This window comes from Phocoena phocoena, chromosome 3, assembly GCF_963924675.1.
Source record: "Phocoena phocoena chromosome 3, mPhoPho1.1, whole genome shotgun sequence".
Lineage (NCBI taxonomy): Eukaryota > Metazoa > Chordata > Mammalia > Artiodactyla > Phocoenidae > Phocoena > Phocoena phocoena.
In genome coordinates, this window is record NC_089221.1 from 31,834,247 (window position 1) to 31,858,905 (window position 24,659).

General features: G+C 48.2%; 1 protein-coding gene across 1 annotated transcript in view; it reads left to right on the plus strand.

Annotated features, from left to right (window-relative positions):
- The window catches only part of EGFLAM (EGF like, fibronectin type III and laminin G domains), a 170,472-nt gene extending 149,333 nt beyond the window's left edge, over window positions 1-21,139 (plus strand). The window contains exons 18-23 of the mRNA XM_065874357.1: window positions 266-446; window positions 8,594-8,672; window positions 11,393-11,536; window positions 18,129-18,212; window positions 19,730-19,833; window positions 20,647-21,139. Coding sequence (XP_065730429.1) covers window positions 266-446; window positions 8,594-8,672; window positions 11,393-11,536; window positions 18,129-18,212; window positions 19,730-19,833; window positions 20,647-20,801 — 747 coding nt within the window. The 3' untranslated portion in view covers window positions 20,802-21,139. The remainder of the gene's footprint in view (window positions 1-265; window positions 447-8,593; window positions 8,673-11,392; window positions 11,537-18,128; window positions 18,213-19,729; window positions 19,834-20,646) is intronic.
- The last annotated feature ends 3,520 nt before the right edge of the window (window positions 21,140-24,659 follow it).

Consider the following 24,659-nt stretch of genomic DNA (forward strand, 5'->3'; position numbering starts at 1 on the left):
GACTTCTTTACGACCTCACTGAGTAGCCAGGTCTTCCAGAGACAGAGGAAGCTGCGTGTATAGTCTTAGAAGCGATGCAGAGTGTCCCAAACACCAGATGTAATCACTTCAGTGCCTGTGTCGCTTACAAGACTATAAAAGCAGCAACCGGACCTTCTCTCTTTTGTTTAAAGCTAGGCATAGTTCACATTAGCTGAGGAAAGCTGTAGAAGGCCGAAAAGACGTTTTCTGAATTCCTGAATTTCTTTACATTTTCTTTCCTAAGATCATCCTGAATGACCGGACCATCCACGTGAAGCATGACATCACATGGGGCGTGAACGTGGAGAATGCAGCTCACCCCTGCGTGGGAGCCCCCTGCGCCCACGGGGGCAGCTGCCGACCCAGGAAGGAGGGCTATGAGTGTGACTGCCCCTTGGGCTTTGAGGGGCTGCACTGTCAGAAAGGTACACCATAGGGAGGGAAGGGGGAGAGGGGACTCAGGTGCTGCTTCTGGGAGCGGAGGGAATGGACAGACCGTTTGGGGGACCAGTTGATAACCCTGGGACAGCCATACCAATTATTTTTATCAGTGATGTCAATAGCATATTAGATGATGAATTATATATAAACTACTGTAATTATTTAATAAGAATTAAAATGCTGAAACAGTTCTGTAAACAATAAGTAAATAGTCCCCCCCCCCCCCCCCTGCTTCCCCCAACCTACTATGGCTCCTTTCCTGAGAATCTCCTCATGGTCTAGCTATCAAAAGGTTAACTCATAGGGAATTCCCTGTTGGTCCAGTGGTTAGGACTCAGCGCTGTCACCTCCGGGGCCCGGGTTCGATCCCTGGTCAGGCAGCCAAATTAAAAAGAAAAAGTTTAACTCATAATATGGGTAAGGGAGGTTTCCAGGACTCCTACCTCTGAGCCACTCCCAGAGCCTATCCTGACAGGTGGATGCCTGGGCTTTATAGACCGATAAATATCTTGACTAAATATTTTTGACTCCTACCTGTGAATGCTGCGAAGAGAAATCTGAGACATCTTGCCAAGTACGGCAAAATCTGAATTATACGTTAGTTGCTCCAAACAAAAATATGAATAACCTTCTGTAGACTATTTTCCATGCTGTATATGTTTCCTCTGTACCTCCGTTTCCTCATTTGTAAAATGGGAATAATAGAGCAATGTTGTCTAACACAGAGAATTGTAGCATAGGTTAAATGAGGCAGCGCACATTCCTTAGAAGAACGCCTGGTAAGAACTCAACCGATATTAAACGTTATTATTCTTGGTGAGAAAAATAAAATGCACCAGCAAGTGCTGTGAGCCGCTCAGCTTTCAACCTGCCCTTGTGTGAAATCAGAGCAGGTCCCAGACCACAGGCCCTGCTGGCCTGAGCTTTCCACACCTGCTCAAGGAGGCGGAGGCCACGGCGGGTCCAGAGGAGGCCTGCGTTGTGCAGCTGTGTCATGTCGGGCCACGTGGCCCTTCTTTTTAGAATGCCAGGTGACTTCACCTGTCTGGGAACTAATTAGAAAAGGTAGACAGGCCTGAAGGAAAGAAGGCTGCCATCCTAAGCGAAGGAACGTGCTCTATCTCCTTCCTATTTTTTTCCAGGTTCCTGATTTTTGTTAGAAGTGGGGCTTAGAGGAAAACAGGTAGCTATTTCGGGACATGGAGTGCTAGGAGAGGTTGTTTTGCAGCAGTCTTGGAAAATATGAAAGGTGCCCGTTTTCCAGCTGCAAGACTAGGTAGTAGTATAGTGAAATGAATTTTGAAACCTGCATGGCAAATCATATGAAATATATTTATTAACATAGCTCACCTTGGTGACGAACCCCCAAAGAAGAAGAACATTTGTGAATGAGCCTGACTGTAATTCTAACAAGCAAATCACTGTTGAGCTAATAGCAGGTACTTGAAGAGGTTCCGCTCGAGTGGCCCGTTCACTCCGAAAACCGGATCTGGATTTCACACATCAGCATTTGAATCTCTCAGGTCTTCAGTTTCACTGCAGGCACATTCAAGCTTGCTCCTGCCTTAAATGCTGACACTAATGGTCAATATATAAAGTCCAAGCTTAAGTGAACATTTAGCTTTGGGAATTAAAGGAGGAAGGAGAGGATAATTTGTGATCGTGTTAACCCTCCTTTCCTGTTACAGAACATGAGCCATAACAGATATAAAGTACTCACGTGCATAGCTTTGTAAGTATAGGCTCGGGTTCAATGAGAAATAAATCTCCCCCGAGTAAAGAGTCAGATCGCTGATGAGGGCCTGGGCCTCCTGACGAGATCCAAGGGGATGCACAGTGGCGGGGGGGCTCTGGGGGGCTTTCAGGGCTCTTTTTCTTCAACATCCTAGGCTAGAGCCAAGATTAAAATCCAGGCAGAACATCAGCTGTCCTTGTGTTATGTCAGTATTTCCTTGTGCTTTGAAGTAACGATGGTGTTTCTGGCAAAATGGCAACTGTTACCAATCCTAAGAAGATTCGTATATAGGATGTGTGGCCTGTATCACGTAACTTCTCCTGTTATATGGCTTGAGAGGATTAGTGGGACTCTGGGTGCAGGTTAGGACCGTTAAGGACAATTTTTCCAGGCCCCAGCAGGCTCTCAGAGGTGCACAGTTACCAAACAGACTTTTGAGGTGAGCCTCTAGTCCTGAGTGAGGATCGGAAATAAAGGGAGGAGAGCTGGTTCCACAGAGATGCGGGAGAACAGTCTAAAAGTTGGGGTATATTCTTCGTGAGAGAGACAAAGAATGGTTAGAAGCCAGCCTTGGTTGTCAAAGAGGATCCTGTCTGATCCAGCAAGGTGATTTTTTTTTTTTTTGCGGTACATGGGCCTCTCACTGTTGTGGCCTCTCCCATTGCGGAGCACAGGCTCCGGACATGCAGGCTCAGCGACCATGGCTCATGGGCCCAGCCGCTCCGCGGCATGTGGGATCTTCCCGGACCGGGGCTCGAACCCATGTCCCCTGCATCGGCAGGCAGACTCTCAACCACTGCGCCAGCAGGGAAGCCCTAGCAAGGTGATTCTTAGCCTCATATATTTAAGGGTTGTTTCCCTCCCTGATTAACAGATCATGTTTCAAAAGCACGAACCTCTCCTAGCACTCCCCACAGAAGTTAAACCAGCCCTTTATAGTGAGCAGCATGTTGTAGAAATCCCCAGCACCAGGCCTCGCTCCGTCCATACCAAGGCGTACCTTCTCCGTCAGGAAATTAGCTTCTGGGATCCTCAGTGAGTCTGGTTCTTTCTACCCTCCTCAGAGGCGAATTCCACTGGGACCCTAGTCGGGAGATTGGAAACTTGTTCTCACCTCTTGGTGGTGCAGACAGGCTGGGGCCAGAAACTCAGACAAATCCTGGAGCGGTCCAGGCTCCCAGACCATCAGAACATTGAGGGTGTTTTGGGGCCCCCATCCTGCCCTTTGTCTCTGGAAAAATCAGAGGCAGGAGCAGAGCCTGAGCCCAGATGGAGGTGGGCACCGGGCTCCCACTGAAATGCAGAAAAGTGAGCCTCTCTGTCCCCAACCGGGGCAGGAGGAGCCAGAGGGTCTTTCAACTCCCAGCCGCCGCGACTCCAGGTGCCAGCAAAACCCACAGAGCTTGGTCGTCCCCTCACCTTCCATTTGGGGGCTGTCACTCTTAGGTGCCTTCTTCCACCTCAAACCTCAGCACCCCATGCTGTACCCCAGTACCGAGGCCCTTTTCTCACCTCACCAGAGGGGTGTCAAAAAGCCGCCCTCTGGGCTTCCCTGGTGGCGCAGTGGTTGAGAGTCTGCCTGCCGATGCAGGGGACACGGGTTCATGCCCCGGTTCGGGAAGATCCCACATGCCGCGGAGCGGCTGGGCCCGTGAGCCATGGCCGCTGAGCCTGCGCGTCTGGAGCCTGTGCTCTGCAACGGGAGAGGCTGCAACAGTGAGAGGCCTGCGTAACGCAAAAAAAAAAAAGAAAAAGCTGCCCTCCTCAAAAAGATACTCGCCATCATTAGAGATTTCTGTCTTCTTTCTCTCTGCTCTCATCCACATTTACCCACCTGTGTCCCAGTCCCTCAGGGCTCTTGTATTTAAGTTACTAACGAGTTAAAGCAGAGTTCCACGAAGGATGTGTAAAAATTTAAGTTCCAAGGAATACTGATGGCTGTTTTGCTCTCACACAGAGAGACAGACAGCATACATTCATAGGCACAAAATGGGAGGGGGCTTCTGGGGTCAAATAAATCTGGGTAATCCTGGGTAAACAAACCACTGTCTCTTCTGTGGGACTTTTCAGAGCATTTGCTATGTTCTGCATGTCCAAGACAGGGGTGCAGGATGCAGCTGTTTCATCCTGGGGTTCCCCCAGCCCGTAGCAGACAGGCCACTTGGGAAAGACCTCTGAGCCGGGTCCTCCTTTCCCTTCCCTGCATTAGAGTTTGGGCTCATACCATGCAGGACCCTGCAGGCCACTAGATGGGGTTGTTTCTCTGTAGCAGCTGAAGCTGCTCTACACTCACTACCGACACCAAAAGCTAATGGCTTAGGTCACACATTTGTCAGGGATGGGCAGTCCTCAGAGATGGGAACCTGCCTGGTCCATACTGATCTCCCACATTCTGGACATTTTATGTTGTGTCTAGTAAATTCACATCGTATTGCTGGGTGTGATTTGGGTGATTTTTTTGGCCGGGGAGAGGGGTCCCAGTGCATAAAACACATAGCATCATTAGGTATGGGCTATAATTTAAGAAAACTCAGTATGAAAAAACACAAGTGAATAAGACATAGGAATTGTGCATACTACAGGGAATTTGTTTTCTTTTGATGGTGTATCATAAACAATGGAAAATTTGGGGGGGTGTTCAACCTAGATGTTCATGTTTAGATAGCTGAAGACCGGTAGTGTTGAAAAACATTTTTTTGCTGTTCTTTACTTTATGGCTGCAGAGTCAGTTTCATGGAACCAAGACATCTGCTCCAAGTAGAGCTGTCCAGCAGGGGAGGGTGCTGCCCTATGGGCGAGAGAGCTACCCATCGTGGAAAGTGTTCCCTGGGGCTGGATGGCCATCTCTCAGGGGGTTGTTGAGAGGAGTCCTGGCTGCTGGGAAAGCTAGGTTACAACACCCCAGGTCCTTCCTTCACTGGTCCTGGGACTATGAAGGAGCCAGCAAGCTCCCTTTAACTCGTCATATGGTCCATTGGAAATTTCAAGTCCCTGCAGTGGAAAATGCTTTGCCTAGCTTACAGGCTGCTATTCATTGCGGGTATTATTTGTGTCACCAGATGGCACGAGCTTTTAGGTCTAAATGTGAGGAAGCACCAAAAACACTTTTCGACTAGTGCCTTTGCCACAGAAAAAAAGACAATGTGTAGAAGAAAGTAGATATAAAGGGTTAGGATCAAATATAGTTGTGCTTGCAATATTTAAACAAACCACAAAGGGCCAGAAAGGGCTAGATGGTCACTTCTAGCTGCTATGTTGTAGGACGGAATTAATATTTATCCACATATGCTGACGACACTGAGTGTATTTTCACCATTTTTGTATTCAGTGGTGTCATTTCTAGAACGTTCCCCTGCTCTTTGTTAATCACCACATCACCAGGGCTCTGAAATATTGCAAAAGGGGGTGGGGTGGGAATTAGGGTGATATTTTCCACTACGGAGAGAAAAAAGAGGCAGCTGGCTGGCTTATCATGCCTTTTTCACATGTAGCCTGGAAACAAGAAAATAAATGGTCATTGACAGGGTAAGTAACTTTAGCAAGGAATTATTTCTCCAGGTTTAGATTAAATGGGGATCGTCAGCACAAGCTCAGGGGAGCCTCAGAGGTGTCAGACAATTTATTGCATACATCTTCTTGGTCCACCACCACCTGTGCCTCCACTCGTGAGCTGGGACTGGGGAGGTGTGTTGGGTGACTTGGTGCTAACCACGCAGATTTCCAGTGGTTCCCGTTGGGAATCAGATTCACATTCCGTAAGAGGAATGTGAATTCCTGCAGGGCTTCACGAGGGCAGCAAGGCTGGTTCCCAGAAATCTGCAACCAAAGTAATTGGGACTTTACAATGACTGTGAGATTCTGACCTTCCCTGTTCTGTTTCATGCTGGCATCTGGCAGAGTGTGGGAACTACTGCCTCAATAGTAAGTACAGCGAGTCCTCTGAGAAGCTGTGACAGTGCCCTGGGCTCATGCCAAGGCAGGCTGCGGGCACAGTGCAGGCCAACCACCTGCACAGGTAATGAGGGGGACACACCTCTCAGGGTGGTGGGCATCCTCCCTCCAAAATCGCCGGCCCTGGGAACACACTTGTCCCCCAGCTGGACCTCGGGAAGCCCTGAGCTCCTGAGCTGGGGGGGCTTAGCAGGCACCTGGACGGGGCTCCTACACACCCCTTTGAGGGTCCAGGTGCAGAGCGAGCCCTGACCATTTCAAGGAGTCCAGGGGAATGAGGACTATTGGCCACAGACCCAACAGCGGGGACAGGCCCTGCCTGAGGTTCAGCCTAACCCAGCAGGGGCGCCGGAGTGATGTTTAGCTCTGGGTGGGATAGTCTCTCCTCCTGTCTCGGCACTAGCACCCTGCAGTCCGGGGCCCACCAGCCCAGCTAAGAGCTCTCCTGCCCTCCTGCATTTCCGCACTTTTACTTCTCATCCCCCCTTCTGGCCCTCTCCTTTCTATTTCTGCTCCTCTGGGTGTCTCTTCCAGCCTCACCTTTCCCATCCCCCTCTCCTTCCCCTGCCCGGGGCTGCCATCCATTTTTACACCTTCTCCACGGTTTTCTTTTCTCCTCTTCTGGCGTCTACTTTCCCCTTCTTCTTCCCTCTTCCCACCATCTTTCTGCTCGTGCCATTTTGCATCTTTTTCCTTTCTCTCGACTTCCTTTTCTTCCTTCTTCCTCCTATTCGCTTTAAGCAGAGGAAGACAGGCCTGTGGTACAGCCCAGAATTTAAGATGCAAGAGCTGTTCACTTCAGTCTCTAAAGGCCCTCCGGTCAGCAGGCCCTTGTCTTGGGCTGTGCTGCCTCAGGACAGTGAAGCAATTTCTTAGTTACCTCAGAAACTGTCTTTAACATTTTTTACTTCTGTTCTGCATTTCTTGTTTTCTTTCTCTCTCCCTTCCTCCTTTCCTTCCTTCCTTTATTTTTTTATGAAGAGAACGCGAGCATGCTGTGGGCGACCTGCTAACATGGGAACCTATATTTGGGGGCCCAGTGTCATTGGGTTTTGTGTTTTGCTTTCCTTCCTTCCTTCCTTCCCTCCTTCTTTCTTTCTTTTAATGTTTAGAAGTGGAGTTTAAACCCTCCTGTCGTTTGTAGTGTCAATAATTATACGTTTTCTCCCCTGGGTATAGAGTCCTTAGTTCAGTGTCTTTGTACCAACAGCATATTTTTGTGAAACTAGAACTCGTTTTATAAGCTGGCTTATTCTCTCTCGTTTTGCACATTTCTTTAAACATGAGATTCACTCTACCTTAATTTATTTAAACTGCCATTTGTGTCTTTCTAAAGAGAAAAGAGATATTGCTATAATCTCTTTAGAAGAAATCCCCTAAATTATCCCTAATTTGTGACACCAAACACAACTCCTTAGCCTATTCTTTTACTGACTGTATGGAAGAAGGAGATTCCTCAAGAAAACAAAGATGAGAAGTTGGGAGGAAGGAAACACACCTCTAAAATATTGAAAAGTAAAAAGTGGGCTCAGGGCCAGAACTGGGGAGAGTCGGTCTGGCTCATGGTCTTTTGTTTTCTTAGCTGTATGATCTTGGGCAAATCCTTGATGATTTTATGCCTCAATTTCCTAGTCTATAAAAATGGGGGGTTTCCCTGGTGGCACAGTGGTTGAGAGTCCGTCTGCCGATGCAGGGGACACGGGTTCGTGCCCCGGTCCGGGAAGATCCCACGTGCCGCGGAGCGGCTGGGCCCGTGAGCCATGGCCACTGAGCCTGCATATCCGGAGCCCGTGCTCCGCAACAGGAGAGGCCCCAGCAGTGAGAGGCCCGCGTACCGCAAAAAATAATAATAATAAAATAAAAATGGGAACAATCAAACCCTCCCCTTCACCCCGCACTCCCTGCTCCTTCCTGTGATTGTGGTGAAAATCTTGTGAAATACAACACCGGAAGGTGATTTGCAAACAATTGTCAAAGCCTCATCCCCTCTGCGTCACCAGTGTCTGAGGTCATGGCTGAAAGGGCTCTGGACCAGATTGGCTTCAGCTAGAGAAATCCTGGTGGGTTTTGTTGGGGGGATTGTTTTCTCTGCCTCCCTTGGAGAACAGGGTTATCCCCAGCTGCTCCTCGCATGGCCCAAGACCTGCCCTTTGGCTTCCAAGAATAATTGGGCACAGTTCAAGTTTTGGCATATTGCAAGGCCTTCTCGGCAGTGCTGAGACCGATAGGAGTGACGGCCGGCCCCAGAGAGGGGACGGCAGGGAGATGCCGATTACAGGCCATCAGTCCGGGCAGTCCCAAACCAGGCCAAGTGCCTGTGCCGCCAAGTGGATAAATGTCCTACTTCCAGGAACTGGCTTTCTTTGTATTTTCCTGCCACGTGGTGGAGTGTAGGGGTCAAGAGAGCCATGTAGCACGTAACCTCCATTTTCTGTTCCGTCTCAGCCGTCACAGAAGCCATTGAGATCCCTCAGTTTATCGGCCGCAGTTACCTGACATATGACCATCCGGATATCCTCAAGAGGTAAGAAGCTTCCACAGGCACCTTCCTTATCTCCTGGTAGGTCAGTTTCTCAATATCTTTCCCAGAGCTTTTCCTTATCTTCCGTGCCAGAAGATAGTTCTCCAAAAAGGCACGAGAATTTAGCCATAGTCCCAGAGGGGAAAAAACATACAAAATAAACATAGAAACTAGAACAAAAACAACACAAAAAACAAACTCAAAAATGCAACCTTTGAAACAAGCCCATGACAAACAACCCAAAGCCTTTCTGGTCCAAGGGACGTTCCCAGAGAAAGGGACGTGCCCAGCCCCGGGATTTCTAATATTCAGGCTTTGAGAGGCAGTGAGAACTTGATGCTCCCGAAGCCAGGGTTATATGAGTCCGATTCCCCAGCAGGGCAGTCGGCGTCACGCTGCTCTGTGGCCATGGTCTGAAGAAGCCCGCCGAGGAAGGGTTCTGGGGCACCCTCCACCAGACAACAGCGCTTTCAGTTTACCCTTTTCTCTTTCTTTTCCTTCCCCCCTAGCTCTTTGTAGTCTAGAGTGTGCCATCCCTCACCCTACCACCGGCACAATCATTCTAGAATGTTTCCATCCTCTTCAGGTTGATCACATCTTCACAGACTAAGGCGATGCTTTAAGCCAAAGGCATCCAGTTCTTAGGGTGGAATGTGGTGGCTTTTCGAGGAACGAAAGAGGTTGAGAGACATTTTCCTAGGGCATTGGATGTCCCTGGTGACTCTGAACACACGCCAGACAGACAGGGCTTTGTTTCTCTAATCCCATGTTCTGTTTATCAAGGTTGTCTTTCATGGGCCTTAGGCAAAATGGAGTCCCAGCCAAGAAACCCTCTTCTTTCTTAAGCCCTTTTTCCCCAGAGATGGAAGGGTGTTCAGTCCCCAGAAACTGGAAGGGTGTGAACAGGGCCCAAGTTTCTAGCCCCCTGGTGCTTAATGAGAGGCCCTGGGTGGTTGGGAGCAGAGGGGTTTGGTGAAAGTAGGAGGTGCAGTGCCCCAAAGCAGAAAGCCCAGCGGCGCCTGTGCGCATATATGTAGGTGCATGTACGTGAGCATGTGTGTGAAGCTGCAGGGAAAAGTCAAGTTCGGGGTCTGTTTCAGTTAGATGCCTTTGGCTGCAAGTAACAGGAAACTCAGCTCAACGTGTCTTAAGCATGGAGGGTATTTATTATTTCACATAACAAGCTGTCCAGACTTAGACTGGATCCTGAGTTGATTAATTCAGATAATCAACGGTATTATTCAAAGACCCATTTTCCTGCCTTGTTATCCTCAGCATATTTTCCAATGGTTATACCCTTTGTGGTTATAAGATAGTTGATCATAAATACTCATTAAATGGCTATAAATCATGGCAACATCCCATGCAAGTAAAAAAAATTTTTTTTCATGTGACTCTTTTAAAAAGGAAAGGAGTCTTTTCTAGAATCCTCCTGATAAATTTCCTCTGTCTCATTGGACAACAGTGGGTCACATGCCCACCCCTAAACCAGTCACTGCAAGAGAAATGGAACCCTCGTGATTGGCTTGTACCAATCAGTGTATCCAAGGCAAGTGAGGGAAAGAAGGAAACTTGGACAAAAGACTGGGAAAGCAGCTTTCTAGGGAACAGGCCGGGGCTGGATTGCACTGCACCTGGCCCGGTGAGGCAGTCAGTATCATGGACCCTGCTCCTCGCCCACCACTCCGGGACCCTGCCTGGGGAGGGCAAACTTGATCTCCTCCTGTCTGGCTCAGGCTCTGGGAAGCCTTAGACAAAAGTCCCCTCCACTGTTCACTACTGAATGCACTCTGCAGCTCCAGGCCATGCTCGTGAGACAGAGGGAAGGTGCACGTGACAGGAGAATGGATAAAGAGCTTTTTCCAGTAGTGCCATCTTAGGAGCAATATTAAATTATGTTTACTCTCATCTCACCTTTTATTTAAGGACCTCATGGTTGCTTTTCTTCCTATTGCAGATGAAACACTGGTCACTTTCTAGGGAAACTGGATCTGTGAACTAGTCTCTTCCCAAGAATTGTTAAGAACATCCCAGAACTGATAGGGACACAGAATCACGTGAGCCTATTCCCAGCCAAAGCTGTAGGGCCGGGACCTGACCTTCCTGACCACCCCTTCCTTCCTCTCATCTTCCTGTTCCTCTCCACCCTGCTTTTGCCCCAACACCCCACGAGACCATTATCCCGTCAAGGCACCTTCCTTGTCTGACACTCTGCCCCTTGTCCAGTCATTCTTCCTCTGCCCTCAAGGATGTCACCTCCAGAGATAGCCACCCACAGCCACGATCATAGCCCAGAGCAGCTGCCAACTTGAACCTCTTGGTAATTAAGGAAACCACTTCCTTTTGAGGAACAGGGGACACTTTCCCAAGGACCCGTGAGTGGTAGGACAGGAAAGAGGGAAGACTTGAGGTGTGTATTGGGGGTGCAGGCTGGGACCGTGGCATTGGCCACAGTCTGGCTGATCTGTGACTCATCAAATGCTCTCTTGTGGCATTTGACCACACGTGGGGAGAGAGACAGACTCCAAAGTGCAGAATGAGGAGGTCAGACCTTTAGACCCATGGCATGAGCTGTGGTGGTGATGCCTTTTCTAATCTCCTGGTAGTAAGAGTCAGAAGTGTCAGATTATCCTCGTAATTGGCAGAGGAATCTGGGATTCCTGAGAAATGAATGTTGGTGGAGACTGGTTGATCTGATGTAATTATTTGTGTGTTTCCTCCAGGGTGTCAGGATCCAGATCAAATGCGTTCATGAGGTTTAAGACAACTGCCAAAGACGGCCTGTTGATGTGGAGGGGAGACAGCCCCATGAGACCCAACAGTGACTTCATTTCCTTGGGCCTTCGGGATGGAGCCCTGGTGTTCAGGTAACCCCTACTCCAGGTGCTTTCTACATCACCTTGCGATTTTTCTCAGACGGTACAGATCACGCCAAACAGAGGGTTGCAGGGGGAGCCAGAGCACAGTCTGCTAGAATTAGCAGCTGCCTGCAGCTCTGAGTTAATTTGAGGCTCCTGGTCCTTCTTTCCAATATCCATCCCTAGAGCAGCAGTTGGTCAGCTATAGCCTGACGGCCAAATCTGGCACGCCACCCATTTTTGTAAATGAAGTTTTATCGGAATACTGCCACCCTCATTCATCTATGTATTGTCAGCGACTGCTTTCATGAGACAGTGATACGCTTGAGTAGTTTCAATAGGGACTGTATGGCAAAGCCTGAAATATTTATTATCTGGCCCTCTAGAGGAAAATTTTGTGACTCCTGTTCTAGTATGTTACTGCCATATACTCCCCACTTACAAATTAGGAAGTAGTCGAAAGAGGACTTTGATCCTGCCAAGCATGGACTCGGGTATTTGGCCCAGTGCTCTCCAGCTCAGGAAGATCTGAAGATTTAGTCTAGAGACCTTTCTTTATATTCTGACTCTGCTCCCTACTCACTCTGGAGCCTTGGGAAGGAGAATGCCTGCTTTGTCCAATCTCCCACTGCAAAGAACAAAGCACAGATTCATATCTCAATAGGGCAACCCAACATTTGGATTTTTAAAAGTGCTTCTTGGGTGATAACGGATAAGCCAGTTCCAGAAGTTCTAACATCTTTTACGTCGGTTTGGACTGCTCTCAGATTGGTCAGATGGGTTCCTATGAAGTAGCTAAAGGATTACCTGGATGACTCCTCACCACCAGAAGCTGGATGGCAGCTGGGTGCTAGCGGGATTCCCAAGGGGCAGGTACCAGCTGTGTACTATGAAAAAGCTTCTCTACAGATTGTGATAGCACAGCCTCACTTGAGGTTAGAAATCTCTTGTTTAGACCAGTGATCCTCAGATTGTGGTCTCCGGACCCACAGCATCAGCATCTCCTGGGAACTTATTAAAAATACAAATTTTCAGGCTCCACCCCGACCTACCGAACCAGGAAAATTCTAGAGGTGGGACCCAGCAATCTGTTAACTGTTTCTCCACGTGATTCTGAGGCCTGCTAAGGTTTGAAACCCCTACTCACCATCTGTTCCACGGGGACAGGAACTTCTCTGGCTTTTCCTTCTTTAATCCCCCCTCTGGTGACTAGCACGAGTGTTCATTAAATGATATGGAATTAATTGGAATTGAAATAGACGAAAGTGAGAGCGGAACTTCAGAGAAGATGAAGGCTTAATTGTGGGGCTTCAGTGGGTCACGCGCTGGGATTGCTGACAGCCAGGGTAGAATGCCATGTCTTTGCAATTCGAATAAAAGGCACTTCGAAAGGAAATGTCACTTGTCCAACAGCACGCTTGGCCCTCCTACCCAGCAGAGCGTGCTCAGCGATGTAACCCTATGGTTGTTGAGGACTTTGGGGTACCGCGTGTGGTTGAAAGCTGGAGAGAGCAGTTCTCACCACCTCCGTCCCCTCCCCCGGGCCCTGAGGTCAAATGCTGAGCTCTTCACACCCCAGTTTCAGGCTGGCTGCCGCAAAGCCATTTTCTTGTGGTTTTCCTGTGGTTAACCTCGCCAAGGCCTCAAGTACTTGATTGTGCCCAGAAAAAGGAACTGAAACAGTAGCTCAGCCGTGGGTGGGAGGCCCAACTTCCCCCTAAACCGCCAGTGAAAACCCAGCTGGACAGGGAAGCTCGATCTGCTCGGGGCCCCTCACAGCCCCCGCTGGCTCTCACACCCGGCCCTGGGCAGACCCCCAGGCCCCCGGGCACCCTTCTTACAACTCCACGCCATCCCGATGTATTTCTTTTCTTACCATCTCTTTCTCAGGTTTCTGGAAATAGGCCCCGTGTTTTCCTCTTAAGCCTGGAGTTCTGGCTGTGCTCTGCGTAAAGGGCACAGCACTCAGTCTCCACCGGAGGCAGGCAGACATCTGAACTCTTCCCTGGGCCCCAGGCCCAGCGTGGCTGCTTTGCTGCATTTCCTGCCTCTGGGCAGCCACTCCCCCCAACATTACTCACCCAACACAGAAGTATGGAAGCCCTGCGGGAGGCTGGGCACAGAGAGGAATCAGAGTGTGGCCACTGGTTTGAAACTGTCAGCATACAGAGAGTCATCTGCGGGGCTCGTGTTAGAGGTTACTGGATTCCTGGGCCCACACCCAGAGATGCTGGTGGAGGAAGTCCCGCTGTGCGCAAGAATCTCATTGGAAGCCATCAGGAACCACCACGCCCTGAGAAACAGGGTCTGAAGTGGTCACAAGCATGGGCTTCAGAGTCAGACGTGCCGGATTCCCACGGCCACGTGATCTCCTGCAAGTTACCGACCTCCGTAAAAGGAAACGGTTAGTCATGAGGACTGAATGAGTTAATTCATAGAAAGGCCTTAGTGCAGGGCCTGGCATATCTAGTTATTAGTGATAATGATTATCCTTGATCGGGTGTTTTCTGTGTTCTAAAAACTCCGATCGCTAACATATGTCCGGAAGTTGGCACGATATATCTACTAAATAAAATTCAACTATTATTATTGTTATGGTTGTTATTATTCTGAATAAGGCCCTGCCCTCAAGCAGCTTACATCAGTGGAACCTAGAGAATGAACTGGTTGATTGGGTAGATGAACCATTTTTGAGGTTTTGGTGTTCGATCCAGGTCCAAAGCAAACAGTAGGAAACCTAAGATAATACAATATAATCTCAGCTTTCTTCACCTAAGTGCTTGTCCTTTTGCTAATTTAGAGCTCAGAGCACTTCAACCAGAGAATAAGGAAGAACAGTGGAATTCTAAAAAAAAAATTATGTACGGTTTTGGTGCAAGGTGACGTAAAAGAAAGGGAATCGGCGTGCTCAGCGATGAGTGTGGTTTTTGCTGTTTGTTTCGTTTCATTTTGTTTTATGATTATGTTTAGGGCATGAAGCCAGGTGTGTGAATATCACTTTACGGGCGATCTTTCCCACTAATTTTCCATGTGACCTCGATAACATTTTCATGCAGCAGAGAAAGGAAAGCAGTCTGACATTAGCAGAGTACCCTGTGCTATACTTTAAAGGCGGCCTAAGTATAAGTGCCACCATAAGGACCCCACCTGATGGCATTTCCTGGTGGCCCACCATGGCGCTCAGCCTCCTAGCCTTCCGTGAGCACCAAATTGAGTAGGTACTCTTGGATCAGGTTAACCGATTCACTCTAACCGGATACACAGGACGTTGATAGAGAAACCAGGTGTGCATTTATTGGTTCGTTTATTCGTTCATTCACATGTTTTTACCTTTTTTAAAAAATTGAGGTATAACTAAGTGAGGTGAGTCAGAGAAAGACAAATATTATACGATATCACTCGTATGTAGAATCTAAAAAAAACGTGATGCAAATGAACTTACCTACAAAACAGAAGCACACTCACAGACATAGAAAACAAACTTATGGTTACCGAAGGGGAAGGGGGTTGGGAGGGATAAATTAGGAGTTTGGGATTAACAGATACACAGTTCTATATATAAAATGAACAACAAGGTCCTACTGTATAGCACAGGGAACTATATTCAATAGCCTATAATGGAAAAGAATCTGAAAAAGCATATACATAGACTGGTGTATACTTCACTGTACACCAGAAACTAATGCAACGTTGTAATTCAACTATACTTCAATTTTTAAAAATTGAGGTATAATTTACATAAAGTGCAAAATACTACGTGTACAGCTCAATACATTTTTAAACATGTAAACAGCTGTGTAACCACCACCCAGAACAAGGTATAGAACATTCCCCCACCCACACCCAGGAAGGCTCCCTCATGCCCCCTCCCAACGAAGGCAACCACTAATCTTGGTCATTTATTATTTAAAAGAAAGAGAAGTTCCAGGGTGATGTATCAGGTGTCTGGGGGAGCAGGAGGTTATTCGGAGGGTCTGAAATCAGAGAGAGTCGGTGCGGGGGGGCGGTTGGAGAGTCAGGCCAGAGATGTGCCAACTGGGCCACACCACCACCTGCAGTGATGGCTGGATTCCTGTCTGCTGAGTTCAGCATTTGCTCCCTCGAATGCAGTCTGGCTCATTGCATGAACAGGCGTGTCATCAGGCTGGAGAACAGAAGAAGAAGGCCCGGCCTTCGTCCGAACACAACTGAAAAGGTTTCCATTCACTTGATTACAATCACATTCCAGTCTGGTGCCACCGCAGCTATACCCAAGTCACCTTGATTCTGACACCTGGGTGTTTCTGGACGTCTGGTTACATATTTACAGCCTGTTGGTTTACTCTCACACATGACTACTCTTCCAGGAGAGGCTTGAGAAGTTTATCTCTTGGCGGCAACTTTCTCCTATTGCTAGCTCCCCCCCAGGTTGTATTGTTTGATGCTATATCCAAGCTGCATTAAGTACTGCGTATATTGGGGGCAGTGGGATTATTTATTTGGCTCCTACTCTGTGCTGTGCTCTTTACATATGTTATCTTACTGAATCTTCCCTAAGACCCTTCAGGGAAGGTATTATTACCCCATTTCACAGATTAGAAAATTTAGGCTCAGAGAAACGAAGCAAATTGCCCAAGATGGCAGAACTAGTAATTGGCGAGGCAGATTCATCTAATCCAAGTGTCTAGGCTCCTTCTATCACCCCGTTCTGCCTCTCATAAAAGCCCACATAGTAATTCAGCTACATTTCTGCCAACCAGCTCTCAGCCCTTCCTTATACTCATTCATTTCTTCAACAAGCATTTGGCCACTAAATAATGAAATCTGAAAATTCCACCTCCAGGCTGCTTCGTACAAGGAGACACTTGATGTGGGAAAATTCATTAGAAAACGGTGGAGTTTTCTAGGTCAGAGCAACAGCTTTGTCTCAGAGTTTGTCAAGTCACCCGAGTTCTATTCTTGGTTAAATGTCGATGGGCTGTGTGACTTCTTTGAGGCTCCAGTATTAAAGAAAGGACCCATAGTGCTTCCCTGGGGAAAGCCAAAGCTTTCTATTTTTGCTCCTCTCTTATACTGAGTGCATGCAAGAGCTCAGTGACTAATGCGGGTTTCCTCTCAATATTCCTGTTTCTTGGCCAATGAGCTAAAGGAGAGACATGTCCCCTTACAAGATGAGGAGAGGGTCGTCTAGGTGGAATACATTTTCCTTCAAAAGCATGATTACATAGGCTTTATTATTTTATCAAGGGGAGGTCTAGGCAGCTGGCCCAGTGCCCGGCCTAGAATCGCCACTCACCAAATATTTGTTGTATTGAATTAAATTAGAATAATTGAATGAACACTGAAATAAGAGGGTTATTTCTCTCTGGTAAACAACATATGCATGTCTTCTGATCCCCTTAGCATATCACGGTATCTGGCAACTGAAATAGGAAATAGAAAGCTACCGAGTAAAATGTGGCAGGGTCGGGGGCAGGGAAGACACCAAGTTCAAGTCCTATATGTTAGCTCTGAGATTTTAGGCAACTTCCCGTAAATTCTTTGGGGCTCAGCTTGCTCTGCAGTGTTTCGCTCTGTTTTGTCTTTTGAAAAGTAAAAACACATGTATTCGTTTCTGAGGCCTGCCATAATAACTCACCACAAATTGGGTGACTTAAAGCAATAGAAATGTATTCTCTCCCAGTTCTGGAGGCTAGAATTTCAACCTGGAGCTGTTGGCAGGGTGTCTTCTTCCTGGGAGCTCTGAGGGAGTCTGTTCTATGACTCTCCCCTGGGTTCTGATGGTTGCTGGCAATCCTTGGTGCTCCTTGGCTTAGAGATGCAACGTTCCAGTCCCATCTTCATGTGGCGTTCTTCTCCGTATGTCTCTGTCTCTGTGTCAAAATCTCCACTTTTTGTAAGGACACCGGTCATATTGGATTTAGGGCCTCCCTAACCCCATATAACCCCCGTATAACCCCTCTTAACTAATTACATATGCAAAGACCTTGTTTCCAAATAAGGTCACATTTTGAGATTCTGGGTGGACATTAATTTTGGGGGGATACTATTCAACCTAGTATTGATACAACACATTACAAACGATAAAGCCCTTTTGTTCCTTATACTCTAATACTGTACATAGAGCCTAAAATAAATCAACCTTGAGGACATTATATTAAGTGAAAAAAGCCAGTTACAAAGAGACAAACACTGTATGACCCTGCTTATACAAGGTACCTAGGGCAGTCAAACTCATAGAAACAGAAAGAATGGTTGTTGCCGAGGGCTGGGGGAGGGCGAAATGGCAAGTTGTTTAATGGGTAGAGGGTTTCAGTTTTACAAGATGAAAAAGTTCTGGAATTGGTTGCATAGCAATGTGAATATACTTAACACTGGACTGTACACTTAAAAATGGTTAAGACTGTAAACTTTACCACAGTTAAAAATAAAAAACCAGCTTTGGTCACTCGGCCTAATCTGGGGACCTAGTGTCTTTATAACATTGTTTTGTTTTGTGTTAAAGAAACTACATCCTGAGCTCCAAAGAACTTTCGCAGTGAGAATCATTTGTGAACGACCATCGGTGCGTACATCAGTGTTTTATTCTGTTCTCTGTCTTGTTCTTCTCCGACGCCTTTAGCTATAACCTGGGCAGTGGTGTAGCATCCATCATGGTGAACGGTTCATTCAGTGACGGTCGGTGGCACCGAGTCAAGGCTGTTCGGTGAGTACCTGCCACAGTGTGAGACAGAGCTGACGGGATGTACTCTCCAATCCCTTTAGTCCCATTTCCTGTTCCCCATCCTGGCCTGGCATCCAAGTATCCTTGATCCGGGTCATTAGGTCATCTCGGTACCAACTCCCACCTGTGCCCTTTACTAACACTAGCAGGCCAGAGAGGCTGAACTCCCAAATCTTCACTCAGCAGAGATCTTCTAGAGAAAGAACTTTGATGGCTAAACTTGAAGAAGCCCTCACCTTCCACGGAGATCTAGATATCTCTAGTGAGATAAGATTTCAGGGCAGGTGGACTTTGAGGAGATTCCAGAATGCTGGAAGCCAGGTCTATACCCCACAGTAAGAAGAATAGGAAATCCAGGTATTCCCCCAAGGAAATGACTGAGCCAGGTCACAGCACAGTCAACAAAAGCCATCCAGCACACAGGGCTTCCAGTCTGCTTCCTGGTGCTCAACACTTATCTGTGTGGCAGTTGGGGATCACTAGGCATTTGAAAAAAGTTTCCAGTATGAAAGATGGATATCAGAACAAATAGATATAACGAAGCAACTTGGAGGAAACAGAGACTATGAATGAAAAAAATGATGAAAACATGAATATCATCGGTGAGGTAGGAGAGGCTATTAACCCAAGAAACAAGAAGTGACTGCTATAAAAAAGAAACATAAAAAGACCAATAAAGAACTCGTTAAAAAAAGAGGAAGAAAAGAGGGAGAAGGAGAAGAAGTGTGGCTGGTTTTTGGAAACCACCTTAAAAAACTGCAAAGCCCTTGCCACAGATGAGCACCTCCATTCCACTGTCCTCACTTTTGGGTGACTCTCTGGGTCCTTTAGAAACCTCAAAGCCATTCTTCGTCCTCCCTGAGAGTAATCTTCTACAAACAAAGACTACTGCATTGGCTTCCCATTGTGTTTAGAATCACATCCACACTCACCATGTGTCACCATGTCACCACCACTCCTCCTGTTAAAGTTCTCTGGTTCCCTCCCACCTTCAGGATAAATTCTAACTAAGCTCCTTATGCCCTTCACCATCTGCTTCTGGCTTCATCTTTTACTACTCTGTTCCCACCTCTAGAATTCTCTATGCTCAGTCTGTACCAACCCCCATGTCTTTTCTCTCATTGCCGTTGTCACTTCCTGTCTGCATTAGCCTTCTCCTTCACCTGACCCACCCAGCCTTCAAAACGCACCTCAGAGTCTTTCTTCAGAAGCTTTCCCTGGGCTTCTGTTCCCTTCCCGTAGAATTCCACAGCTCCCGGCGGCCATTCTTCAACCATAGAGTGGTGACACTGTGTGATCGCCGGCAATTTGATTTTTTGTTTGTCTTAAGAATGTCGGTGGTTTTTTGTTTGTTTGTTCTTGTTTGTTTCATTTTGGCAGCTCCGTAATTTAGTATAGTGCCTGGTGCTTAGTAAGGACTTCAGTAATACATTTGTATTAAAATGAATGCATGATTGAATTATTGAATGAAGCTCCAAAAATGGTGGCGGTTTTTACAGGGATGGCCAATCAGGAAAGATAACTGTGGATGACTATGGGGCCAGAACAGGCAAGTCACCTGGCATGATGAAGCAGCTCAACATCAATGGAGCTCTGTATGTGGGTAAGTGACCTTGACCTTTGACGAAACCTAAATTAGGCCAGTGCGTTTTCTTCTTAGCCTTCCGTTTGTCATGCTGGGGCTTCCCAAAGCTGTGTACCTCACTGGGTCGGTCAGATACTTGGAAATCAGGAAGCTCTCCAGATATTCCATTCTTCCATTTTCTGAACTTCTGACTCATGGCTGAGGGGTCAGGAAGCACTTAGATGATTTTGTGCTGTGGACCGATCCACCAGGAAAACCCTGCTTTTCTTGTTATAGAACAGGAGCCTGCTAAATATAGCTCCTTGAATTCTCCCTGAGGCAGGAGGATCTGCCTTCCCGGCCCCCTCAGAGTTAGAATGAGTGGTATTTTTGTACATAGCTAAGAACCCACTAACGCTGACACATCAACATGAAAAGATACCTCTATCTGTATGATATTTCCTACAAGTGAACAATCAAAAGCATTCAACATCAGTGTATTTCTCTTGGTTTAAGATAACATCACCTCTTACCACACATACTACATTTTGTTGACATTATACAACATTTCAAAATTTACCAGGTACTGTTTGGTTTTTAAGTGGTCAAGTAGGTCAGAAATCACTTATGAGGTGGATACTTCTAGGCTCTGATTGTGTATCAAATTGATCCAAGTCAGCTTGTTCCTTCAAGGATAATTATAAATCAGACAGCTGCGATGTCCCGAGTTCTAGGTACCGCAGCCTCACCTATCCTGTCGGCTGAGGGACGCCTTGGTCAGCAGACACTCAGGCATACTGAAGAGACATCCTTCCCTTTGACTCACGTCATCGTCCTTTGGCCTCCTGGCAGGTGGAATGGAAGAAACTGCTCTGCACGCTAACAGGCTGTACACGCGGGGCCTCGTGGGCTGCATTTCTCATTTCACCCTGTCCACCGATTACCACATTTCCCTCGTGGAAGACGCCGTGGATGGGAAAAACATCAACACTTGTGGAGCCCAGTAACACCAGTTGGCTCTGCCCAAGGGACAGAACCTTCTATCCTGAGAAACCCGGGGGCTCCAAGACCTTGCCTGACACCACACACAGAGGCACAGGGACCAGGTGTGTTTCCTTTCATCAAGGAGCAAGTACACCCTGATGGGAAACTAGGACCAAGACAGGAGTCCCTGGGTGGCCTTTCCTGCTGACATTCTGTGGGCCAAACCCAACGGAATGCTCTGTGTAGGAAGCATCGGACTTCGTCCATTGAATGTGTAGTGGCCGCCAGAGATCACACATCACAGCGAATTTCCGAGGCTGTCTGCTGTAGCTCAATGACTGTGCTGTGATTCATAGTTTGTAAGAAAAAAAAAAAAAAAAGAAAGGAAAAAAGAGAGAGAGAGACCCAAAGGGCAGTATTAAAATACTTCTCTCCTCCCCTGACTCTTGACACTCTTACTGATAGCAGAATGACCGTAAGACCTTGAACCTCAAATTTCTCTACTTTGGCCCACAAATTACTAGGATTAACCCCTTCCCCTCCTCACTGGCTGGTTCAATATGCTCTGACTATGAAAATAAGGATTAAGGGAGACTAGAGATAGAATCATAATTATAAAGCTGCCCCCTGGAAGTTTACCTTTAATGAGAAATCCTTACTTTTTATAATGCAAATCTAAGAAAATGGGCACCATGACTTTGTAGCTGTCCTTTTGTATGTGTATATTTTTTATAGCTACAGATTGTCCACACAGTATACTTCTGCAAGTTTGGGTGGACAACCCTGAATTCTTTGCACACTTCCTAAGAATTTTCTCCCAAAGGAGACTTGTCTGGGCCCTTTGTGGCATTAGCAGAGCGGGGTAGGTAACTTGGGGTGGGCACTTCGGGGAGCTGACTGTTCTCTCTCGGTAACTGATGACTCAAGGAGGTGACTGTGAAGCTTCCAGAAGAAGCAGATGGAAAGGCACATGTATTACTGAGGTGGGTCACTGTCATTCTGGTTTGAAGTGGGGGGGTGTCTGTAGTAAACTTGAATAAAGAAGATGAACAAGGCTACAGCACATTCATTTAGTCATTCGTTCACCTGTGGAGGGGTTATGGATCCCTCCCGAGGCGGTGTCTAGAAATGGACACGAATACAGTCAGTGCTTCTCAGGCTGGGCTGGGGGTGCCCTCAGCCTGGTCTGAGCATCTGGGCAAGAACCAGAGAAGCGGGGCTGCTTCCTTCTGGGCCATCAAAGTGCCACGTGGTGACCCCGGAAACAGCTGGCTCACTGGCAGATCCCCATGGCAGGACTTGCTAAGGGCAGGTGAGATGAATGCTACCACCAAAGAGGTGGGAAATGTGATCCACCTCACACAAGCGCCCATAATTAGTCCCATCGTGACTCTGCTCTTGCGTGCGTAGCAGGCGGTTGGTGAAGGCTTCGAGCTTTGTGCCAGGCACAGTTTAAGGCACATTAAGGGTTCTAAAAAAATGAATAAACTAGAGACGTTCACCTTGAGCGTCACCCTTCCGCCTCCTGTCTTTGGGAACCTTCGATGACCAGGATCCTTCCTCTTGCTCACAACAACAGCGATCTCTCCTCTCCTGCGTACATCACCTGTGAGTGCAGAGTGGAGAAAGCCACGTGGTAGAGAGTGGGTGTCACCCCCAGGTGACCTCCCCGTCACCCTCACCTCAACACCGTTTCCTTGGAGACATCCGGGGTCAGTGCTTCCCAAGATACAATGGAGTTGCTTTCACAACTCCAATTGATTCACATTTTGAATCGATAAAAAAGTCACGGTGATTTTGGAAAAATGTCCAGTTGAGCTGAAGCCAGAAGAGTTGTGCTGCGGATGGGCTGTTGTGCCCTGCAAGTGTGATCCTGAGAAAAAGCACGGTAGCCCGGGGCTGGGGGCCCGGGAGTGATGGACAGGATGAATTGCCTTTCCCTAGGTGGGCTAGAAAAAGAGGGGTGACACGTGATGAAATCAGAGCCGTAGAGAGGCTGCGGGTGAGAAGGCAGCAGAATAGGGGGACCCAAGAGGAGCTGATCACGTGGGAGGGCTCAGCGTGGGAGAACAGGGTAAGAGACAGTATATCCCAAGCTCTTTCACCCTCTCAGTGGGCAAAATTCGGGAAACATGGGATGAGTTTACAGCAGAGGTGGTTGGGGGAATATAAACTTTGTCCTGAAGCTGAGGGATTAGACCCGGGTTCAGATGGGCAGGACAGCCGAGGAGAACTCAGCCTGGTTTTGTGGGTCCCCCGGTTTCCTCTCTAAGTGTATCTGCTATCTGTCGCCACAATAATGCTGCACGACAAACAACCACAGAACCTCAGTGGCATACCGCAAGGTGTGCCGACTGCTTCCATGCCTCCAGGGGTCAGCTTGGCATTTCTGCTGATCCTGGCTCGGCTTGACTAGGCGGTCCTTCTGGTCTCAGTGGGTCTCGTTCACACATGTAGGGTGGCTCGCTTATCATCGCCTTGGCTGGGATGGGGAGGTGACTTGGGTCTGCTCCACCCTCCTGCTGGACCCGTGAGCTAGGCTGACGTGCCCTTCACACGGTGATGGAGGAGGGTGAGAGCACCGGAACTGAGGTCTAAGGCGTTTTACAGCCGGGGATTGGAACTGCCTCATGTCGCCTTTGCCACCTTGTGCTAGTCAAAGTCCGTACACCCAAGAGATGAAGAAATAGACTGTCTCCATTGCGAGAGCAACTACAGAGTCACGCAGCACCGGGCATGGATTCAGGGAGGGTGGAAAATCAGGGCCGTTAGTGCAACCAATCCCCCACCGCAAGTCCTGTGCTGTTGGGGAAATGGTGCAACAGGGATGAGGTGACCCCTGGCAGGAGTTCATCCGTGGTCCCTGGGGCTGGGCGGAGGCCTGGGAGGTGGTGGTCACGGGCCCAGCGAGGGGAGCAGTGCCTGCCTCTTCCAGCCCCGCCTGCTGTGCCCCTCCTGTGCCCCCTTCGTCCACCTGCCGCCTGGTACCTGGCAGCTGTATTGTCATGCTGAGGAGGAGGGCCTGGCAGGGGATGGGATCTGCGCCACGGCTTTTGGGCAGCGGCTCTGTGCAGGGGCATGTCGGGGAAGGCTGGCTGCGCGCTTGGCTGAAGGAAGAGCTTTGAGGAGAAGCCAGGGAGCTCGAAGGTTAACGCCATCCCTGTCCCGCCCAGGAAGGATATTATGAAGCCTGGGTTACTGAAAAGCTTTTGTCCCACAATCAGCATCTGAGAAAATTCTCCAGAACTTCCCATGTGTTCTAAGCAAGGACGGCTGGGGTGCTGTCAAGAAAGGGAAGGGTAAGCTGTGACAAAGTGAGAGAGTGGCATGGACATATATACACTACCAAACGTAAAATAGCTAGCTAGTGGGAAGCAGCGCATAGCACAGGGAGATCAGCTCGGTGCTTTGTGACCACCTAGAGGGGTGGGAGGGAGACGCAAGAGGGAGGGGATATGGGGATATGTGTATATGTATAGCTGATTCACTTCGTTATACAGCAGAAACTAACACACCATTGTAAAGCAATTATACTCCAGTAAAGATGTTAAAAAAAAAAAGGGGGACTGTTCTTGCGTTTCCTACAAAAACTGACTTGCGCACCGGCATGTGCTCCCTCTAAGCTCGCCTGGGGGCTCTTTCTCAGAAAGGTCTGCGGGGTCATCTTTGTCCCCGTGCTGCCCCAGAGCCCGAGGCGCGGCAGCTTGGTGACCCTGCCACTCAGGCACCTCTGAGCGGCTGCTGGTCTCCCGCCCTCTTCTTTGCCTTCCATTTCTGGGCCCGGGCCTGTCCAGCCCCCAGGCCCCTCCAACACAAACAGGCCCTCTGCTTTCCACATGCCCACAGCCCGGGCTTCAGAGGAACCGGTGCTTCCCTTCCGG